This window comes from Scyliorhinus torazame, chromosome 12 (genome assembly GCF_047496885.1).
Source record: "Scyliorhinus torazame isolate Kashiwa2021f chromosome 12, sScyTor2.1, whole genome shotgun sequence".
Classification (NCBI taxonomy): Eukaryota; Metazoa; Chordata; class Chondrichthyes; order Carcharhiniformes; family Scyliorhinidae; genus Scyliorhinus; species Scyliorhinus torazame.
The window spans coordinates 187511464-187533294 of record NC_092718.1 but is presented as its reverse complement, the minus strand read 5'-3'; the positions used below and the strand labels follow the sequence as shown (position 1 = coordinate 187533294).

The following is a 21831-nucleotide window of genomic DNA, read 5'->3' as shown; positions in this document are numbered from 1 at the left end:
AAATGGGACTGAAAAATAATTGACATTACAACCCTGTTTTCAAAAGTCAAAACCGAAGCATCAACATTTACATGATCTAAACACCCAAGTATTTTGTTGTTGAGGCATTTACTTGGCTACATGCATACAAGATATAGTGAAATACTGCATCTGAATATTACCTGGCCCAAACGTTTCTGCCCCGCCCAAACTGAAGTGTGGATAATTTTAAGGAACAACTGTCCTGTCCTGGGATTGAAGATGAAAATGGCTCCATTAATGGGCTTTGTCGTCAAGTTGCCTTCAAATGTCTATGGAAAGAACGCATTTATGCAAGAATAAGTTTTGAAGGATAGCAAGTACAATGGAAGCAGGATAGGTAACAATTTTTTAAAAATATATTTTTTAAGGGAAGGTGTTTCACCTTTTAGAATTATGGTTGGTATTTTTTACCTTATGAATGGTGACCCGGTACACATTTGTATCATCCACAAACCATATGATTTGGTTGGAGAAGAGTTCACCATAATTCTGCGAGGATAGGTAAGGTTCAGTTGGCTCGGAAGAGTACAGCTGTAGACCCTTTCGAATACGCTCTCTCAACACATACAAAGCAGGGTTAGCCTTCATGATCTTTGCCATAGCCTGTTGGATCAGTGGCTTGGCACCAGGAAACCAGTTACCATAAGCACTTCAAGACAAAAAATGTTAATTTTTATAAATTTTTCAAAGAAATACCAGGACAGAAATTGGACAAAAAAATTCTATGCTATTTCATGCAAGTTCTGATGAATTTACTGCTTAGCATCGCAAGAACTTTGATGCAGCTCAAAGAAATTGCACATATGCACTTATTGTATACAAGTTACATTAAGAAAAAATAACGTATTACATATTTATCAGTGTATTCCAGCAGGTCAGAAGAAAGAGTAGGGCTTTCAGCCCATCGTGTCTGCTCCGCATTACAATAAGATCATCGCCGATCTGAGAATGGCCTTTCCTGTCTGGTTATGGGAACAGGCAGTAAAGCAGCATTAAGGTCACAAATAGATCAGCCATAACCTTATGAATGGCGGAGCAGGCTCGATGCTAGATCATATGACCTACCAGAATATATTATGAATTTAATGAGACTGGCTGCAGGCCTAGTAGAATACATACCTATGCAAGTTATAGGCCAGATCAATAGCAATCAACACACCAGTAGGTGAGGGGTAGATACTCATGTTATCGGTTGTATAGTCCAAGAACTTGGCTCTGGCGTATCTCTCAATATCATGAGAATCATAGTCACCCCATCGCAACTGGATGTCTATCCAGTACTTCTGGGTAGTAGTGCTATCCATTACATCTCTAAAAGAAAGTAAATCTCATTAGTATATACAGTATGATTCAAAATGGAAACAAAAAACAGCAGAAAATTTGGACTTTTCATAGATTATATAAATGTTTAAAGATAAACATGGTTCAAGTGTAGATCACATCTGGATAGCAGTATTTCATTTCTCATGAGAATGATAGAATAGGCATACTTTGAGTCAGCAAGGAGGGATGGTCTGGAAACATTCCACTTGTATGAAGCAAACAGCAGAATATCAGCACAGGAGGAGTTCATTTTGTAGGATTTTCTGGGGTGAATGGTCTCTTTCTGCACAGTCTCAATCTCCAGAGCATCCAATTCTTGATCAAAGACCTACAAACAAAACCTTTTGATTTGAAATCTGTTCCACTGAAATAGCAAGTCTCTAAAAACTACAAGCAAGATAAGCTGAATGATTTGCACGATTCTGAAGATAAACTGCTCACTAAGACTAGCTAAATGTGCATGTTAACTTCAAAAACAGAGACCGAAAATTGCAATAAACTCTTTGGACAGCCCCCCTCCTCAAATCACGCACAAAAAGTCCACCCTTTAAAACATCTTTTCACTCATTATTAGTTTCTGTTTTTAAATCTATTTCCTCTCTTTTCACGGTTTTATGGTCCGCCTCCATCCAATTTTAAACCAATAAAAGTGTTCCAAAACTGCAGCATCAGTCTAAACACTAACCTGACACAAGTCCATAACAATGCTCTCATGAATCTTCTGCCACAAATGGGCTCTGAAGATCTGGATTAAAGAAATCTTGAGCGTGGGGATTTTGCCATGCATGAAGATTCCTGTCAGATCTAACTGCACCTGGAAACCTACATAAACCTGAGAATGGAAAAATATTTTCAGCTCAGTTTTGACAACTCATTTTATAAACAAACTTATTAATTCACAGTAGTCACACAAGCTTACATTAGCTCGGTTGATGGTTGGTGACCACCACAGAGTGAATCTTCTGTTGGGAATCTGGTTCAAACCAGACCGCTGGGCATTCGTCAGCTTCTTCCACTTCATCGATTCCTCAAAACCACTTGCCTTCTCCCTTCAAGTACAGTATAGAATATTAGAACACTTGAAAATCTCTTCCAGTACCCCCAAAATCAGACATTTGATTAAAAATATAAAATTCAAATGTTCCTTCTTTGCATATAAAAAATTGGATGATCAAAACATAGATTATATTTGTACACACTCGACAGGACCTCCTTAATACATACTAAGTCTATCATGGGATTTTGTTTGCTTCTAAACCACGTACCAGAACAGACCCTCCCACGTAGGAAAATAAGTTCCCTTGAAGAGTGTGTGCTCCAGAATGCCTTCAACACCTCCCAGTGCTTGGATCATATCAGTACGGTAGTTGTTCAAATTCCACAGCTTTCCATCATGTCTCTGATGAGTCCACCAGAAAGGATTCTGCTTTAACACCTGGGAACAATGAAATACTTTAGTTACAAATACTCTTCAACAATTAAAGACAGCCGACTTTCTGCATTTCCCTCACCATTCATAAATTGTCTGTTATCATTCGACAATTGTTTGCTCAACAGCAAACCAGCCTCTTACATGAAAGCCCCAGGCAAAAATTTTAAGTTAATGTTTAATGTAGTCATTTGAGATGTACTTCTATGAATATGGAAGTAATGCCACTGGTGGTTGGGACCAAATAATCACAGCTACTTGATTGCAGAGATGTAGGTACTACAACCTGCCTCTGTGCACCCAAGAGGTGGAGAGAAAGAAACTAATGCGGAAACAAGAAAGTAGATATAAAACACCAAAGTACTTACAGCTGCATGTTTCCCTCTCATCTCTAGTAAAAATATATTCCTTTGCAAGACTCAACCATCAGTGCTGGCAGACTATTGGGTCATGAGAGCAATATTGGCTCTAATTCTATTCTCGCTTGACCTAGAATATGCACATTCACTCTTCTTACTCTTCTTACAAGAGTTTCTGAGATGTTACCAATTGCAGGAATTCTCAGTGATTTCCCCCCATTGTTTGCCATGTCTGCCACCATTGCAGCTGAGATCAGTTAACACAAAACAGACTAAAGATCAAACTCAAGGATCTTACTCACCTGGATGGTCCAACTGCCCAATGGACAAATTCACCAACCCAAGCATATAGTCAACACACAATACTTCCAACATGGTGAAGGTCTCAGTGCTGAGCCATGTAATGATTTGACGGAGGACACAGTGCCACAAATGATTTGGTGCCATCAGAGAAAACCGTGAAGCGAAAGTCAGGCATTTCTTGACAGGGAAGTAAATATTTTTTAAGATTGATTTTGTACAAGATTGACTCTGCACAAATGACCGGCTGTAAAACAGCACTGAGGGAAGACTGAGAGTTGATCTGCAACTCAGCCAGAGACTGCGATCCAAAGAAGTCACAGCAGCCAAGGAGGTAGTGGTGCGAGAAAATTCTGACAAAAAAAATTTTTTTTTTAAAGAAGTCATACCTGATACTGTTTAAAATCAGTTCTAACTCTCCAGCCCTTATCATAAGCCAGTGTGTGTCTGTCCTTCTGGAACAGTGTGTTAATACGTGGAATACCTCTGTCCCAGGAGTCTTCCAGATCTTCCAATGTTAGGCGCCTGAAATTATAAATAGTTTGTCAAGAATGCAAACTAGCATCTTGTCACTATAATTGTAACAACGAATATCAAAACTGACCTATTTTGTGCAATAGCTTCCTGTCGTTTCAGTGCATATTCTGCCCACACTCTCTGCGAATCAATGAACTCACTCTCCCAAGGTTGAATGTAACGATAAAGATTAGGAATCAGTTGATCCTCTTCGTGACTCATACCTGATCGGAAATGAGTGATGCCGACATCGGTCTGCTTCGACCACCTATAAGAAGATAATATTTGTGCTTATATTGTAACATAGCTTACAAAAGGAGATTCCTCTATTTAAAATTACCAGCAATATGTAAAAAAATAATTCTGAAATAGATTTATTCAATGCGGTTACATACATACATCCTTCTACAGACTATCACACAATATATTGTGCTTCGATTGCTCATTTAATTTCATGAAAAGGAGATATGTTTTTAAACAGTACCTCAAGTCAGACTGTGGGATGAGAACATGACCCATGGAGAGCATGCCAAGTCCACCCAGCTCCTTAGGAGTGTAGAATACTACTGGAGGGAAACGACTTGGCATTTTGGAATTCAGACCAATCTTAATACGGGTTTGAATCTTGTTCTCACATTTCACCAACAGGTCCAATAACTCCTGAGTGTTAACGACTGCTTCACGGAAATAGGTCATCAAACCAATCAGAGCGGTGTTCCACTTATTCACAATCTAAAAAAAGCACAGATTATTACACAGACTTTCTAATAACTTAAAACCTGTTTCTAATTAACCTTGAATTGCAACACCCTATTGTTCAAGTCCTACACCTTTCCCACTGTAATAACATATATTTGTCCCTCACAACACATGATTACATTGGGCCCAATAGAGAAACTATGTATAAAAAGATAATTTTCAGAGCTTGCAGGAACTTTGAATCTACAATAAGCACAGGTAGATTTAATTAAAACCGCATTTTTAAAAACATTCAACATTTTGTGTTGCCATTTTAAATAAGAATTTTTAGTACAATTAATGCAAAGGTGTGTTTCATGCCAATAAGTACCTTAGTGAAGGTGGTGGAGCCAGAGGCCATGAGAATTTGGCGTACTCTGTTATGGAACCGTTGCATAGATTCGTCATCCACTCGCAGGAAGCACTGAGCTGTACGCTCTTTGGTAACCTGTAATACAAATTTTTAAAAATTATATAGCATCCCCTGAACACTCTCATTAATCCATTTCATAGCTGATGTTAACCTGGACACTGGAGGAACTCTCCAGCTATTCGGGGACAACCTTTCTACACATGAGCCAAAAGGAGATAATTCTTTATATTTTGAAATACAAATAGTATCTGAGCAAGTCAAACAAGGTGTCAAGGAAATTTTAAAACAGAATGGAATATTACTTCTGTATTTTGCTACTTGCGTTTCATGGATTCCATGGTATGCAAAAAATACAATGCACATTTCAGTAATTAACTACCATATTTTCCATTGCTTTCCCGTTAGCTAATTATTTCCAACACGTACTTGATAATCGTAAATTTCCACATTTTACACTGAAGCTAATGCTGACATGGAAAAAGATAATTCCACTTTAGTCATAAAAAAATAGAATAATAAGTACTACATTGTTTATACCTCATTTTGTAAGTTCCAGACTCCATCTTTGTGAGTGAATTCCTCATAGCTTGTACGACATTTGGGAAGAATGCGGCACTCAAAGCCAGACATGTTGAATAGCAGGTTGGGATTGTCTTTGCTGTATACAGATACAAAACTGTTCTCCCACTGAATGGTGGTAACAGACCTAGGCAGCCGATTCTTGATGTCCCAAAACACTGCTCGACCACTATACGAAAAGGTGTAATATTTGAGCAAATAAAAATACAAGCATTCATCATGAATAAACAATCTTTTAGCGATTACACCAAACTAACTAGAATCAAATGGTGTTGACTAGTTTAGGCTTTCTGGCAGTTCGTTTAAGATCATTTTACTTTTTCGCACTTCATTTGAGATCTCAAATCTCGCTGAATTTCTCAACCAAGCTTAAAAAATTGTTATTGCCTTTTCTGGAACCTCCTGCAACAATTGGTTCCAATAATCTGCGCTGCATTGACCTGCTAGCAGCAATGCTAACATTTTCAATGCATTATAAGAGAGCCAGTGGGGGACAATAAAACTACTGAATGATCTTTTTTAAATTAGAAAGGTGTTTTCTTGTGCAAAACTTAATTATAATGATTTCCTTTTGACCATGAAGTCTACCAATTACGATCCTTTATGCGCAATGTTAATACTAATTTAGTCAGTTCTTTAATAAAAGCGACAGCAGTGCATCTTGAAGCCTAATGTTTTGTAAAGATTCTCTTCCTTATTTCATAACCAATAGGGGCACTGGGGCTAATAAGGTGTGAAATATTCCATGAGAAAGGAAAGAGAAAGGACTGCCATTTAGATAGCGCCTTTCCTATCCTCGGCACTTCAGTCAATTAATTACATTGAAATGATTGCCTTGGTTACAAAGGCTAATTTGGCAGCTATTTGCACACAGCAAGCAATAAAGATAACTAGCTAATTTGTTTCTGGTAGTGTTGGTTGAAGGATAAATGCTGGCTCGGTTATTGGGAAACTTCCCCAACTCTTGTATGAAGAGTCACAAGATCTTTTTCATTCAGTCGATCAAGGGGCTAGGGCTCAACATCTCATTTAAATGATCACAATCCATCAATGGTGTGCGAACTCAATGTTGGACTGAAGTGTCAGTTTGTGCATCCAAGCTTAAGAGTGGAATTTGAATTCACAACCTTACTACTCAGGAATCAAACTGCCACTTAAATTGAACTTGCTTGAATTAAAATATTCTTTTTTTAAAATTTTAGAGTACCCAATTCATTTTTTCCAATTAAAGGGAAATTTAGCATGGCCAATCCACCTACTCTGCACATCTTTGGGTTTTGGGGGCGAAACCCACGGAAACACGGGGAGAATGTGCAAACTCCACACGAACAATGCCCCAGAGCCGGGATCGAACCTGGAACCTCTGCACCGTGAGACTGCAGTGCTATCACTGCGCCACTGTGCTGCCCGCTTGAATTAAAATATTAAGTATCACGTCAACATGAATTTCAGCTTACTCTAGCATCAATTTTCACACTATTATGCAGCTCATACTTTTCAGAGAGCTACAGAGCAGAATCAGACAGTGAATAGAACTTTTGGGTACTAATTAAGTGAAACGGGTGGGGAAAGAGAGCAGCATTGCAGCACTCATTCATGTAGACTGCGTTTGAAAGATTACATTACAGGTTACGTAAATCAGATACGGCAACCAGCTAGCAAAGGTTTCCAATGATCACCAATGATTAGGCAACATTTTTGATACTTACAGGTTGACATCGTGCTTCATAAGCCTCATACGTGCATCTCTCGGCCAACATTTCTTGTTATTGTACCCTACAATGTTCTCATTGTTTGGATCGGGATGTTCAGTAAGGTAGCGCTGAATCAGGTCTCTGGCTTCATCAGCTGAAAATCTGTACAGAAAGATTTTATTAAATGCGTTTGAAGATTCATATACACTTATTAACTCTCTGCCAGCTTACCGGGTGAAAGCATTACTTAGTTATGCAAATCAGAACATCCGAACTTCAATTTGTATTGAACAGCAACAATGAGGCGCAAGCGCAGCTCTTGGGTCAGCACCCAATTGCTGTTAAATGACCTGCTGGAAAGGTTTTGCTTTTGAGGATATTCAGTGAAATCTCAGGATTAGGCTCAGAACGTGAAAAATCCATTAACATATACATGTCGAGATTTTGGGGCGGGGGGGGTGTTATGTTAGTCAAGGGTGTGGGGGGGTTGTTCCAACACATTGGTGGCAGAGTGGTTAGCACAGCTGACTAACAGCTCCAGGGTCCCGGGTTCAATTCTGGGCTCAGGTGACTGCCTGTGTGGAGTTTGCACTTTCGCCCAGTGCTCCAGTTTCCTCCCACAGCCCAAAGATGTGGTAACAGGTCAAATGGCCTCCTTCTGCACTGGACATTTTATGACTCTATGTCCCCTAGGGAGTCTGTACAAGTTACCCAGAAGTTAGAACTGGTTTTAATCTTTCTGGGTTAACTATTGATGTAACCCAGTCAGAACCCTCCGAAGTTTGTGATTTAGATCGCATTTTCAGATGGCTCCCGATGCATGTCACTTGCCCTGGGGAAGTTTTCCACTTCTAGGCAATTGCGTGCAAACATTACATGGGAATGTCCGACGGGGATTTCCCCATTGCATGTTTTAGGTATCCCATTTATAGAGCATTTGTTACAAAAAGCGACAACCTACTTAGCACTGTGTCTTATACTGCACCTTGGTTAAGGAAATACTTTCTTACCTGAAAAAAATGTGAATACGCTCAATATATCTGCAGAAAAGTCTGACAGGATGAGCTACTTCTGTGGCAACGTCCTGGTAACTCAGGAAATCATTTGGCATTTGCGGTGGGCCAGCCATTTCACTGGCTCTGTGGAGACCCAATACAAGCAGATCCAGCACCAGCCCGTAGTACTGGACAATGAAGGAGGCAAACTGGAGCCCTCGAATAATGCCATAGGAATTGGTGTGGTTCATATCCTTTTGTATAAAAGAAGAAAAATGTAAAGTCTGGTCTAAAAAATGTTCCAAAACATTGAAGGAAGCTACAATTAAAAAATAGATACTTGCACCGTCAATAAAGCAATCTAATTCAGAAAGCACTTGATACAGCAGTAAAAATGATAAGCCACAGAATTCTTATACCCGGTGTATACCCGATTACGCACCTCAAAGACTCAATTGCTACTGCAATTCCTACACAAGCTGCACTAATTGAGTTGAAGCCTTGAAAGATACAAGGCATCAGGAAGTATCTTATAAACTACTTCAGCAACATTCAACATAGCAAGAAAGCATATAAAATCCTGTGCTTTATAAAATAGCACATGGCAAATATTTGTAGAACACTGACTCAGCCTTACCTGGAATATTGCGTCCAATTCTGGACATCACATTTAAGAAAGTTCATGAAGACATTCAAATTGGGGCCCGGTTTAGTTCAGTTGGCTAGACAGCTGGTTCATGATGCAGAGCAAGGCCAGCAGTTCAGGTTCAATTCCTGTACTGGCTGAGGTTATTCATAAAGGCCCTGCCGTCTCAGCTTTGCCTCTCGTCTGAAGTGTGGTGATCCTCAGGTTAAATCACCACCAGTCAGCTCTCCCCCTCAAAGGGTAAAGCAGCTTTTGATCATCTGGGTCTATGGCCACTTTACCACACCTTTTTACTTGCCATATTGACCAAGAAGTTCCTCAAAATCCTCAATCAGGCTGGCAGACAACAATGACCAAGATCAGAGCGCTGTGTCAAAGTGGGAACATCTGCCTTCATTGCATACTCTAACAGGTTTGAGGTTTATTGGACTGAAAAGAGTCAGTCACTGCAACCATGGGGAAAGTCTTCATGAATGACAACCGTACCCAACAAACAAAATCTAGATACCCTCAGACCCGCCAGAATCAAATCTCAGCAGACTGCACAGTACTGCACCAATCAATTTTGGTTGAAACTCTGCAAAAGCATACAATCTGTTGCTGAATCTGGAGAGATGAATCAAGAAAGCAACAGGCCCAGCATCAACCAAATCAGCTCCATTGAAGACAAAAGTCAAGGATGATCATCACTGAACCTATAAAGCAGATGGAAAGGTGGATAGATCACCATCTCGAACTCGACATGTCATAGAACGTTGTCACTGAAGAAACTCTCAGCCCCATTCCAGACTTTCCGGACATGGAAAAGCTGCTGGGCATCAAGGCCAGCACAGTAGTCCTCAACAAGGCCATTGACAGTCTTGCTACTGATAAAGCCCCAGGAAGTGATGGCATTCCAGCTGAAATCTGAAAACTTCTGAGAAAAGTAGGCTATCTACCTGGACTCCTGGCAATATTTTTTCTTTCTGTGGGAACATGCACAGCTCCGTCACTTACTACAGAGCAACTTCAGACACTTTCAAGAGCGGCATCGAGGGAAAGTAGGGCTATGCCCTGGCATCAATTTTCTTTATTTTCCATGCTGCTATTAGACACTTTCAGCAACTCAAATGAGGTCGACTAACGGCATGCCAGATCTGACAGCAAGCTGCTCAATCAGGCAAGACTACACACCAAGTCTAAAGTGCGTAATTTCCTAGCCCGTGAATTGCTGAACATGCCATGTTGATTTCCCATACTGAAGTTCACTTGAAGCAGCTTACAGACCTGCAAGGAGGTTGGACTGACAATCAGAAGACCAAAGTTATGGGTCACGATGTAACTTTCCATCAACATCGACAATCTTACTCTGGAGGTCGTTGACAGCTTCACACCTTTGATCAACCAATCACTGGCAACCTGTCCTTGATGCCAAAATCAGCACCAGGCTTGCCAAGGCCGCAGCTGTCATGTCAAAGTTGACAGTGGACCAACAGCAAAATACAAAGCTCCGTTTGTACCAGGCTTTCTTGGCATCATTTACAGTAACTGAGGATGTAAAACGTAAGCAAGCCAAGAAAAGCAGAATAGCTTCCACCTCTGATATCTCATACAAATATTGGGCAGCTGTGGGCGGCACGGTGATGCAGTGGTTAACACTGCTGCCTCACAGCGCTGAGGACCTGGGTTCGATCCAGGCCCCGGGTCACTGTCCGTATGGAGTTTGCATTCACCCAGTGTTTGTGTGGGTCACACCCTCACAACCCAAAGATGTGCAGGGTAGGTGAATTGGCCATGCTAAATTGCCCCTTAATTGGAAATATAAGAATTGGGCATTCTAAATTTAAAAAAAATATTGCGCATTTTCTGGCAGGACAGTACATCAGAAGTACATTAGAAGTACATCAGTTCGCAGGGATTCTCAGCATGTTTGCTCTCTGAAGTGTGGAGCTACTCCAATGGTGGTTTGTGTGCACCGAATGGATGATGGCCTCATCCCCAAAGGCATTCCTTTGCAATTGGCACAAGACCAACAGGTCACTCACATCTGTGATACAGGGGCGTATGTGAGACCTTGGCGTTGACCTGGATCAGAGTCTATGCATGGGAAAGCCTGGTTACGGAATCAGAACCTAGAGAAAAGCAGTCAGCGAGTGCGTGGAAAAAGCAGAGGAAGGCAGTGATGTAATGGTAATGCCACTGGACTAGTAATCTAGAGACCCAGGCTAATTACTCTAGGGACACAGGTTCAAAAGGCCACCACAGCTGCTTTTGGAATTTAAATTCAATTAATAAATTTATGGAATTAAAAATTAGTTTCCGCTATAGTGACCACAAAACCATTGTCCAGTGTACTAAAAGCCTATTTGGTTCACTAATGTCCACTGTTCTTAACTCCTTCTGGCCCCCATGTGACTCCTGACCCTAGCAATGTGGTCGATTCTTACACTCTGAAATGACTTACCAAGCCACTCAGTTGAATCAAACTGCTATAAAGTCTTTAAAAAAAAAATGAATGCCCTCTCTACCAGCCACATGGATGTACCTACATATCAAGCACTGCAGTGGTTCAAGGCAGCACACTGCCAACTTCTCAAAAGGTAATTAGGAATGGGCAACAAATGCTGGCCTATCCAGAGATGCCCACATACTGTGAACAAATACATTTTTTACAATCAGCATATTAGAAACTACGCATACCTTATAATTGATGACAACGTTGTTCTTTGCTGTCATGTAATCAGCAATGTTGTGATCCACAATGAGACGCAGCAACCTGTTCAGCAAAGTCAGATCAATTTTCTCATACATCTTCTCAAATCTGGACTCTAACATGACATTGCATTCACCATCAGCTGTCTCCCACACATCCTGAAGGTTGTTGATGCCTGTTAAGAAACCATTAAATGATGGTAAATCCTAACACCAACCAAATGTTGTTCGAATATATAGATTTCTAAAATAAATCAATACATTTAGTTTTTTTTTTTTATAAATCGGTTTAACTTAATAGGTTAATTTTCTCTTCAGAAAGATGCAATTCAGCAGGGCCATGATCTAAAAGTTTTTTCTGCACTACTCTATGGAACAGGTCACAAATAAAATGATACATAACTGCCAGAATATACAAAATGCCTGTTTCTCATTGGAAGCGTATTAAGGTTTAATAATAGGAATAATTTTACTCAATGAGCAATTGACTGTGTAGAAACTGAAAATCCAAATACACATTTTGACTGTTATTTTGATAAAAGATACTTGTAAACAGCAAGTTTTAATGGGCAAGATGAACCTACCCTGGCACCACTTGTATACAAGTGATGGAGGAGGTTCTGTATCAGCTGGCTTAATCCAAGGAGGGAATAGCCGTCGCTTGTCAGCTTCATACCACAAGTACTGATCAAGGTAAGCATCAGTGATCTTCTCTAATGGTTCAACATCATAAACTGGCACCAGGTGGCTGTACAAATCCATGAACTCAATACCAACCTGTCATTGACGAAAGGTTTAAAAGAAAATTAATTTGAAGATAGTGAAAATGTTTATGTGCAGTACAGTATGCATTTATTTGGAACTGGCTAGGTACAATCTTGAATTTATATTTTCACAAACCTCTTTGAAAGCTCTCTGTGTGAGCAAGTGTCGTTTGATCCTGGATAAAGCCTCATGAGGGTTGTCATAGGCCTGTTCAATTAAACCCAGTTCCTCCCTCTGTGACTGGTTCAGCCTTGATTTCACACTGAAATTAAGTGCACAATATCAAAGAAGAACATTCATTCCTTTTAAAACTGTTCAATTTCAATACATGCTGTCGGGCATAAATAAATCAGGCAGAGAAATGGGTGACCACCAGAAAGGGCAGGCAGTCAGTGCAGGAATCCCCTGTGGTTGTCCCCCTCTCGAACAGATATACCCCTTTGGATACTGTCGGGGGGGATAGCCTATCAGGGGAAAACAGCAGCAGCCAGAGCAGTGGCACCACGGCTGGCTCTGATGTTCAGAAGGGAGGGTCAAAGCGCAGAAGAGTAATAGTTATAGGGGACTCTATAGTCAGGGGAACAGATAGGCGCTTCTGTGGACGTGAAAGAGACTCCAGGATGGTATGTTGCCTCCCTGGTGCCAGGGTCCAGGATGTCTCCGAACGGGTAGAGGGAATCCTGAAGGGGGAGGGCAAACAGGTAGAGGTCGTTGTACATATTGGTACTAACGACATAGGCAGGAAGAGGCATGAGGTCCTGCAGCAGGAGTTCAGGGAGCTAGGCAGAAAGTTAAAAGACAGGACCTCGAGGGTTGTAATCTCGGGATTACTCCCTGTGCCACGTGCCAGTGAGGCTAGAAATAGGAAGATAGAGCAGACAAACACGTGGCTAAACAGCTGGTGTAGGAGGGAGGGTTTCGGTTATCTGGACCACTGGGAGCTCTTCCGGGGCAGGTGTGACCTGTATAAGATGGACGGGTTGCATCTAAACCGGAGAGGCATAAATATCCTGGCCGCGAGATTTGCTAGTGTCACACGGGAGGGTTTAAACTAGTATGGCAGGGGGGTGGGCACGGGAGCAATAGGTCAGAAGGTGAGAGCGTTGAGGGAGAACTAGGGAATATGGACAGTGTGGCTCTGAGGCAGAGCAGACGGGGAGAAGTTGCTGAACACAGCGGGTCTGGTGGCCTGAAGTGCATATGTTTTAATGCAAGGAGCATTACGGGTAAGGCAGATGAACTTAGAGCTTGGATTACTACTTGGAACTATGATGTTGTTGCCATTACAGAGACCTGGTTGAGGGAAGGGCAGGATTGGCAGCTAAACGTTCCAGGTTTTAGATGTTTCAGGCGGGATAGAGGGGGATGTAAAAGGGGAGGCGGAGTTGCGCTACTTGTTCAGGAGAGTATCACAGCTATACAGCGAGAGGACACCTCAGAGGGCAGTGAGGCTATATGGGTAGAGATCAGGAATAAGAAGGGTGCAGTCACAATGTTGGGGGTATACTACAGGCCTCCCAACAGCCAGCGGGAGATAGAGGAGCAGATAGGTAGACAGATTTTGGAAAAGAGTAAAAACAACAGGGTTGTGGTGATGGGAGACTTCAACTTCCCCAATATTGACTGGGACTCACTTAGTGCCAGGGGCTTAGACGGGGCAGAGTTTGTAAGGAGCATCCAGGAGGGCTTCTTAAAACAATATGTAAACAGTCCAACTAGGGAAGAGGCGGTACTGGACCTGGTATTGGGGAATGAGCCCGGCCAGGTGGTAGATGTTTCAGTAGGGGAGCATTTCGGTAACAGTGACCACAATTCAGTAAGTTTTAAAGTACTGGTGGACAAGGATAAGAGTGGTCCGAGGATGAATGTGCTAAATTGGGGGAAGGCTAATTATAACAATATTAGGCGGGAACTGAAGAGCATAGATTGGGGGCGGATGTTTGAGGGCAAATCAACATCTGACATGTGGGAGGCTTTCAAGTGTCAGTTGATAGGAATACAGGACAGGCATGTTCCTGTGAGGAAGAAAGACAAATACGGCAATTTTCGGGAACCTTGGATGACGAATGATATTGTAGGCCTCGTCAAAAAGAAAAAGGAGGCATTTGTCAGGGCTAAAAGGCTGGGAACAGACGAAGCCTGTGTGGCATATAAGGAAAGTAGGAAGGAACTTAAGCAAGGAGTCAGGAGGGCTAGAAGGGGTCATGAAAAGTCATTGGCAAATAGGGTTAAGGAAAATCCCAAGGCTTTTTACACTTACATAAAAAGCAAGAGGGTAGCCAGGGAAAAGGTTGGCCCACTGAAGGATAGGCAAGGGAATCTATGTGTGGAGCCAGAGGAAATGGGCGAGGTACTAAATGAATACTTTGCATCAGTATTCACCAAAGAGAAGGAATTGGTAGATGTTGAGTCTGGAGAAGGGGGTGTAGATAGCCTGGGTCACATTGTGATCCAAAAAGACGAGGTGTTGGGTGTCTTAAAAAATATTAAGGTAGATAAGTCCCCAGGGCCGGATGGGATCTACCCCAGAATACTGAAGGAGGCTGGAGAGGAAATTGCTGAGGCCTTGACAGAAATCTTTGGATCCTCGCTGTCTTCAGGGGATGTCCCGGAGGACTGGAGAATAGCCAATGTTGTTCCTCTGTTTAAGAAGGGTGGCAGGGATAATCCCGGGAACTACAGGCCGGTGAGCCTTACTTCAGTGGTAGGGAAATTACTGGAGAGAATTCTTCGAGACAGGATCTACTCCCATTTGGAAGCAAATGGACGTATTAGTGAGAGGCAGCACGGTTTTGTGAAGGGGAGGTCGTGTCTCACTAACTTGATAGAGTTTTTCGAGGAGGTCACTAAGATGATTGATGCAGGTAGGGCAGTAGATGTTGTCTATATGGACTTCAGTAAGGCCTTTGACAAGGTCCCTCATGGTAGACTAGTACAAAAGGTGAAGTCACACGGGATCAGGGGTGAACTGGCAAGGTGGATACAGAACTGGCTAGGCCATAGAAGGCAGAGGGTAGCAATGGAGGGATGCTTTTCTAATTGGAGGGCTGTGACCAGTGGTGTTCCACAGGGATCAGTGCTGGGACCTTTGCTCTTTGTAGTATATATAAATGATTTGGAGGAAAATGTAACTGGTCTGATTAGTAAGTTTGCAGACGACACAAAGGTTGGTGGAATTGCGGATAGCGATGAGGACTGTCTGAGGATACAGCAGGATTTAGATTGTCTGGAGACTTGGGCGGAGAGATGGCAGATGGAGTTTAACCTGGACAAATGTGAGGTAATGCATTTTGGAAGGGCTAATGCAGGTAGGGAATATACAGTGAATGGTAGAACCCTCAAGAGTATTGAAAGTCAAAGAGATCTAGGAGTACAGGTCCACAGATCACTGAAAGGGGCTACACAGGTGGAGAAGGTAGTCAAGAAGGCATACGGCATGCTTGCCTTCATTGGCCGGGGCATTGAGTATAAGAATTGGCAAGTCATGTTGCAGCTGTATAGAACCTTAGTTAGGCCACACTTGGAGTATAGTGTTCAATTCTGGTCGCCACACTACCAGAAGGATGTGGAGGCTTTAGAGAGGGTGCAGAAGAGATTTACCAGAATGTTGCCTGGTATGGAGGGCATAAGCTATGAGGAGCGATTGAATAAACTCGGTTTGTTCTCACTGGAACGAAGGAGGTTGAGGGGCGACCTGATAGAGGTATACAAAATTATGAGGGGCATAGACAGAGTGGATAGTCAGAGGCTTTTCCCCAGGGTAGAGGGGTCAATTACTAGGGGGCATAGGTTTAAGGTGAGAGGGGCAAAGTTTAGAGTAGATGTACGAGGCAAGTTTTTTACGCAGAGGGTAGTGGGTGCCTGGAACTCACTACCGGAGGAGGTAGTGGAGGCAGGGACGATAGGGACATTTAAGGGGCATCTTGACAAATATATGAATAGGATGGGAATAGAAGGATACGGACCCAGGAAGTGTAGAAGATTGTAGTTTAGTCGGGCAGTATGGTCGGCACGGGCTTGGAGGGCCGAAGGGCCTGTTCCTGTGCTGTACATTTCTTTGTTCTTTGTTCTTTGTTCTAAAGCCAAGTCTCACATTAATCTGTTAATTTTTCAGTTTCAACCTCAAGTATGCGCACTTACCTGTAAGCTTCTTTAAGTCTTTCCAGAGCCAGTATCAGAAGTTTTGTATCGTGCTTGTAGGAAAGAGGGGGGAAAGGAATTGGAGAGAAGCGCCTGCTCTCTAGCCAATGCACAGTGGTGGTGTAGATGGCAACAGCTTCTTCAGCAGTGATGTAGGGACCATCCTAGCCAACAGATAAAGATTTTAATATTTCCAAGTAATTAGACCAGACTTGTTGACAATTCTTAAGCTTTCCAAGAAATTGTTATTCAAATGAACAAAATCTCACCACACTTAGGTCATTATTAATACTTCATTAAGAAATTAAGGCAACTGACAGATTATTGAAATACTCTCACATTTTGATGTAATTATTTAAAACATCAGTACTGTAAAATACTAACAAGCAACACCATAACTTTCCACTGCATTTTCTTGACCATTAGCAGTAGATATAAATGCATTAATTCGAACACTGACATTCTTACTAATCAGTAAGAAGGTTAGGATAAACTATTCATATTACATTTTAAAGATGTTCAGCAAAACTAATTCATATTTTTCAAAAACATCCATGCTCACCTTCAGGTAGTTGTGCTGTCTTTCCTGTTCTGCCTTCAAGTACAATCTGGTTAAGCGACCCAGGTTCTTCTTGCACACAGTTTTGTCTACAGTTGCTCCACGACGAATACGTTCTCTGTTGTAATGAGCAGTATTTGTCCACCAGTCAGCTTTGGCTTTCACGTACCGAAGGATCATGTTCTCAATTGGAGTTGGCAGACCTGGAACCTATTATAACAATATCAAGCCCCAGGTGAGATTTATTTTCTTATATATTTAAACCCCATAATTACACAAACTATAAGACAACTACTAAACTAATGCACACAAAAGGAAGTGTGCACACTCTTGTTTAAATCAGAGGTTATAATTAAATCCTGAACAAAAATGACATCATGCCCATCCCAACAGCTTCACCAATAATGAAAAGAGAAACTGGAAGTTGAACTGAGCACAAAAATGTTACATTTAAACACACGGGCCAAAATTAAGAATTTATCAGTCTCATAAATAATGACATTTTTGGGGGTAAGCATAGGACTCCATATTCGATATTGGCAAACTTAACATAGAAAGACTTCTACAACTGCAAATGGACTATTGGAGAAAGGCGAGGCGTGGATGTTTTAAAAGTGTATGTGAGACTTATGTACGGCCAAGGATTCTGTGCTTGCCTGGACAACACTATTCAGAGAACATAAGACCATAAGACATTGGAGCAGAATTAGGCCACTTGGCCCATCGAGTCTGCTCTGCCATTCAATCATGGTTGATATTTTCTCATCCCCATTCTCCTGCCTTCTCCCCAGAACCCCTGATCCCCTTATCTTGAAACATCTTGAAACTAAAATAGTTATTCTGTTTTTTATTCAATTACTGCTACAAAACACAGAAGTATTAGTGTCTGAGAAAATATTCTCGAACAGCATATCCTTGTTTACAAGTATTAATTAATGGGCTTATTATTCAAGTACACACCTTCCAAGGAATATTTGCCTTCCAGCATCTCCAAGCTTCACTCAAATGCTGCAAGATTGTCCTGGCCTTGTTTTGTTTGATTCCTTCAGGCATCATATCTAGGATATCGTGCATAACAGCTGCTCGTAACTCCAGGTCAAAGTGAGACTCCACACGCTGTTTGGTCACAGTTTTAGCTACCCCTTTGGAATGTCGACCTAGTTGGGGAGGGTTGAGAAAAGTGGGAGATGGAGTAGGTTATTACATTGAATCGAGAGTGGACGCTTTACAAATGTCTACAGGAAGGAAGGAGATAAAATAGGTTAACCATTCAACAAGGCTTCCCCATCAGAATTTGTGTGAAAGCTACATTTTCTAAAGACAAAAATTTTATTAACCTTCAAACTGTCTGGCAAGCAGATTTCCCAACCACCTCTCTAACAGAGGAGTTATACCCCTCATGAAGAACAGCCACACTCTCCAGCCAGCAGCCCAGAATCCACAGCCTGGTCCTTTGCCTACTGGCCCCTATAAAATAAATGACAACAAAAGCAATTATTAGCAAATTAGCTGTGGTCTTAAAAGTACATACATAATACCAAATATATACATTATATTGTGTACACAGGCTAGGTTAAAAAATGTTTCTTGGCAGTACAGCATACAGCCCTAACATGTTCTGAAAGAGTTGAATAAAACGGAGAGTTTAACCTTTATGGAACAACCGTAGCCTGGAAGGCTTTCCAAATGGAGAAGAACGAAAAAACAAATGCATGTTAATCTTTTGCCAAAATATTTGAAGTTGAGGCAGGAAAACCAGCACCTATACTCAGTTACTGAAAAGTATGATTTGATAGGCAGTGATGGGGGTCAATGAAGTAAAGACATTTTTCAAAATGTTTTATCAAAACATCACAAAACTGCTAACAATATTATAAGAACAAATTAAAATCACATCAACATCCTGGATCTCTGACAGATCAAGCCCGGCTCCATTAAAACTCACAATGGTAACATAACATGTTTTCATAATTCAAACTTAAACATTTATATAAAACACTGTGCTTACGGTGTTAAATCTGTAATAGATAAGGTGCTTCAGATCTTTACACATTCGGATCTGTCTCATCAGCTTGTACTTGTACCTGTACATTCCAGTCAGTTGTCCAACATGCGCAAAGATATATTGCAATCCATCTGACAACTGGAGACAAAAAACAAATCATGTTTAATTTCATAGATTCAGGTTCTAGTTATTCCAAAATGAGCCAAGAAGTAATTTGTTCCTAATCTATATAACAAATTTGCGTGTACATGTACACAAAATCTGTATAGTGTAAATTGGATATTAGGCCAGGGGGGAGGGGGAGAGAGAGATTATACTCATCGAGTCTTGTTCAATGTTATGATCTAGACTCTGGTTCAAATGCAACATAACTGCTCCAGAGGTGCAAAGCAAAACTATTTTGTTAGTCATAGCCTAAATACACACCCAGAATGGTAGGCTCAACTCGTACATTGATTCCTATTCAATACACTAAATTATAGAAATGCATAACTTGTATTCCATTTATATTACTTTTATAGCATTAATACATTCAAGTGATTGCATGTGTTGCCAATAGAATCATTCTAGTCTATTTCATAACCAACGAATGGCAGATCCTTGCAGTACACTAATAACTAACTGATTTGTCGACTGTGAATAAGCCTAATTGTTAGGTTGTCATTTCTGGATTAGTTTAAAAAAGACAATATATAATGTAGCAATTCCAAGATAGAAATCTTGGAATTTAGTTTATTTATGAGTATCATTTCCAAATTAAAACTTTCCATTGCAAAATCCTTTTTTTTTTTAAAGGGACAACTTAGCATGGCCAATCCATCTACCCTGCACATATTTGGGTTTTGGGGGGGTGAGGCCCATGCAGACATGGGGAGAATGTGCAAATTCTACACAGACAGTGACCCAGTCCGGGATCGAACCTGGATCCTCGACGTCATGAGGCAGCAATGCCAACCACTGCGCCACAGTGCCACCCTCCATTGCAAAATCCTGAAGGTTACATAACTTAACAACCCAGTTCAGACCATAAGACATAGGAGCAGAAGTAGGCCAGTCCATCGAGTCTGCTCCACCATTCAACAAGATCATGACTGATCTGATATAATCCTCAACTCTTTTCCTGCCTTATCCCCATAACCCTTGATTCCCTTATTGATTAAGAATACATCTATCACACTTAACGACTCAGATAAGACCATAAGACGTAGGTTCAAGCAATGATGTGTGTGTGCACAATATACTTGAAGTAGTTTCTGCATTTACAAAAGTTTCAAATTTAAATTGATGTACCTGGAAGGCATCCACATTCCCCAACCTGTACTGTACGTGACTGTCAACAACAAGCTTCGTCAAGCGTAGCACCTCACGGCACAAATGGAATGCATTGCCAAATCTGGACTTCTTACGTTCCTGTAAAAATGAACAAATTGGTAATTTTTCTACACCGGCTTTAACGACCACGGGAACCATTTACTTTTGCACCTTCAGTTGAACACCATGATTTTCATTCAAAGAAAACAAATTTTCATAATGTCCTGGCTTTATGGCCAATGTGATGTCTGTGAGCAGCAGGTTGCGCACAGAAAAGATAAATGACAGAATATGGTTGGCCTTTGGGGGAACTTTCCTGCTCTTCTCAAGAAGTGTCATTGAATTCTTAATCTAATAAGAAAGATGGGTTTAACATCCCATTGAAAGATGGCACTCTCGGTACTACACTGAAGAGAATGCATTCAAATCTCTAGTCTGAAATTTGTACCCATATTCTTAGGTAAGAGTGTTGTCACTCAGCCAAAGCTGATGTTATGTTTCAAGAGACGATCTAGATGGATAATTCAACTCAGTTCACCGAATTATAAAAGCACAAGTACTTTGGAATGCTTTAAAAAAATGGAGCCAAGCTTTGGGATTCTGTTGGTGGTTACAGATAACAAATTTCAATTTTATTTTAACCACTCTCTTAGATTACATTGTATGTACATGAATTCTGATTCAGGCAAATTACAGTAAAGAGAACATTTTTGTTCTTCTAACTTACAAAAAACAGTTTTGCCTAGAGCCATAGAGTAATAGAGCCGCAACGTAAAGTGCTGTGGTTTCAATAGCAAAATGCAAAGACCCCAAATCATAGCAGTTTAATTAGATAGTTTCAATAGAAGAACAGAAACCATATAAGTATTTAAAAAAACAAGGCATCAAGTCCAACAGGTCAAAGATATCAAGACATAAAGTAAGAACATAAGAACTAGGAGCAGGAGCAGGCCATATGGCCCCTCGAGCCTGCTCCGCCATTCAATGAGATCATGGCTGATCTTTTGTGGAGTCGGCTCCACTTTCCGGCCCGAACACCATAACCCTTAATCCCTTTCTTCTTCAAAAAACTATCTATCTTGATCTTAAAAACATTTAATGAAGGAGCCTCAACTGCTTCACTGGCAAAGAATTTCATAGAATCACAACCCTTTGGGTGAAGAAGTTCCTCCTAAACTCAGTCCTAAATCTACTTCCCCTTATTTTGAGGCCATGCCCCCTAGTTCTGCTTTCACCCGCCAGTGAAAACAACCTGCCCGCATCTATCCTATCTATTCCCTTCATAATTTTATATGTTTCTACAAGATCCCCCCTCATCCTTCTAAATTCCAACGAGTACAGTCCCAGTCTACTCAACCTTTCCTCGTAATCCAACCCCTTCAGCTCT

At 41.1% G+C, this 21831-nt stretch overlaps 1 protein-coding gene across 1 annotated transcript in view; it reads right to left on the bottom strand.

The window, feature by feature from the left end:
- The window catches only part of prpf8 (pre-mRNA processing factor 8), a 60858-nt gene that overhangs the window by 21762 nt on the left and 17265 nt on the right, over positions 1-21831 (bottom strand). Inside the window, exons 11-33 of the mRNA XM_072469518.1 lie at positions 20424-20543; positions 19137-19271; positions 18466-18595; positions 18089-18285; positions 17132-17338; positions 16570-16733; positions 12565-12691; positions 12249-12441; positions 11653-11840; positions 8343-8581; positions 7348-7494; positions 5597-5807; positions 5018-5134; positions 4433-4680; positions 4037-4216; positions 3822-3957; positions 2610-2779; positions 2264-2393; positions 2030-2176; positions 1512-1672; positions 1141-1332; positions 433-670; positions 162-290 (exon numbers count right to left, since the gene is read on the bottom strand). Coding sequence (XP_072325619.1) covers positions 162-290; positions 433-670; positions 1141-1332; positions 1512-1672; positions 2030-2176; positions 2264-2393; positions 2610-2779; positions 3822-3957; positions 4037-4216; positions 4433-4680; positions 5018-5134; positions 5597-5807; positions 7348-7494; positions 8343-8581; positions 11653-11840; positions 12249-12441; positions 12565-12691; positions 16570-16733; positions 17132-17338; positions 18089-18285; positions 18466-18595; positions 19137-19271; positions 20424-20543 — 3906 coding nt within the window. The remainder of the gene's footprint in view (positions 1-161; positions 291-432; positions 671-1140; positions 1333-1511; positions 1673-2029; positions 2177-2263; positions 2394-2609; positions 2780-3821; positions 3958-4036; positions 4217-4432; positions 4681-5017; positions 5135-5596; positions 5808-7347; positions 7495-8342; positions 8582-11652; positions 11841-12248; positions 12442-12564; positions 12692-16569; positions 16734-17131; positions 17339-18088; positions 18286-18465; positions 18596-19136; positions 19272-20423; positions 20544-21831) is intronic.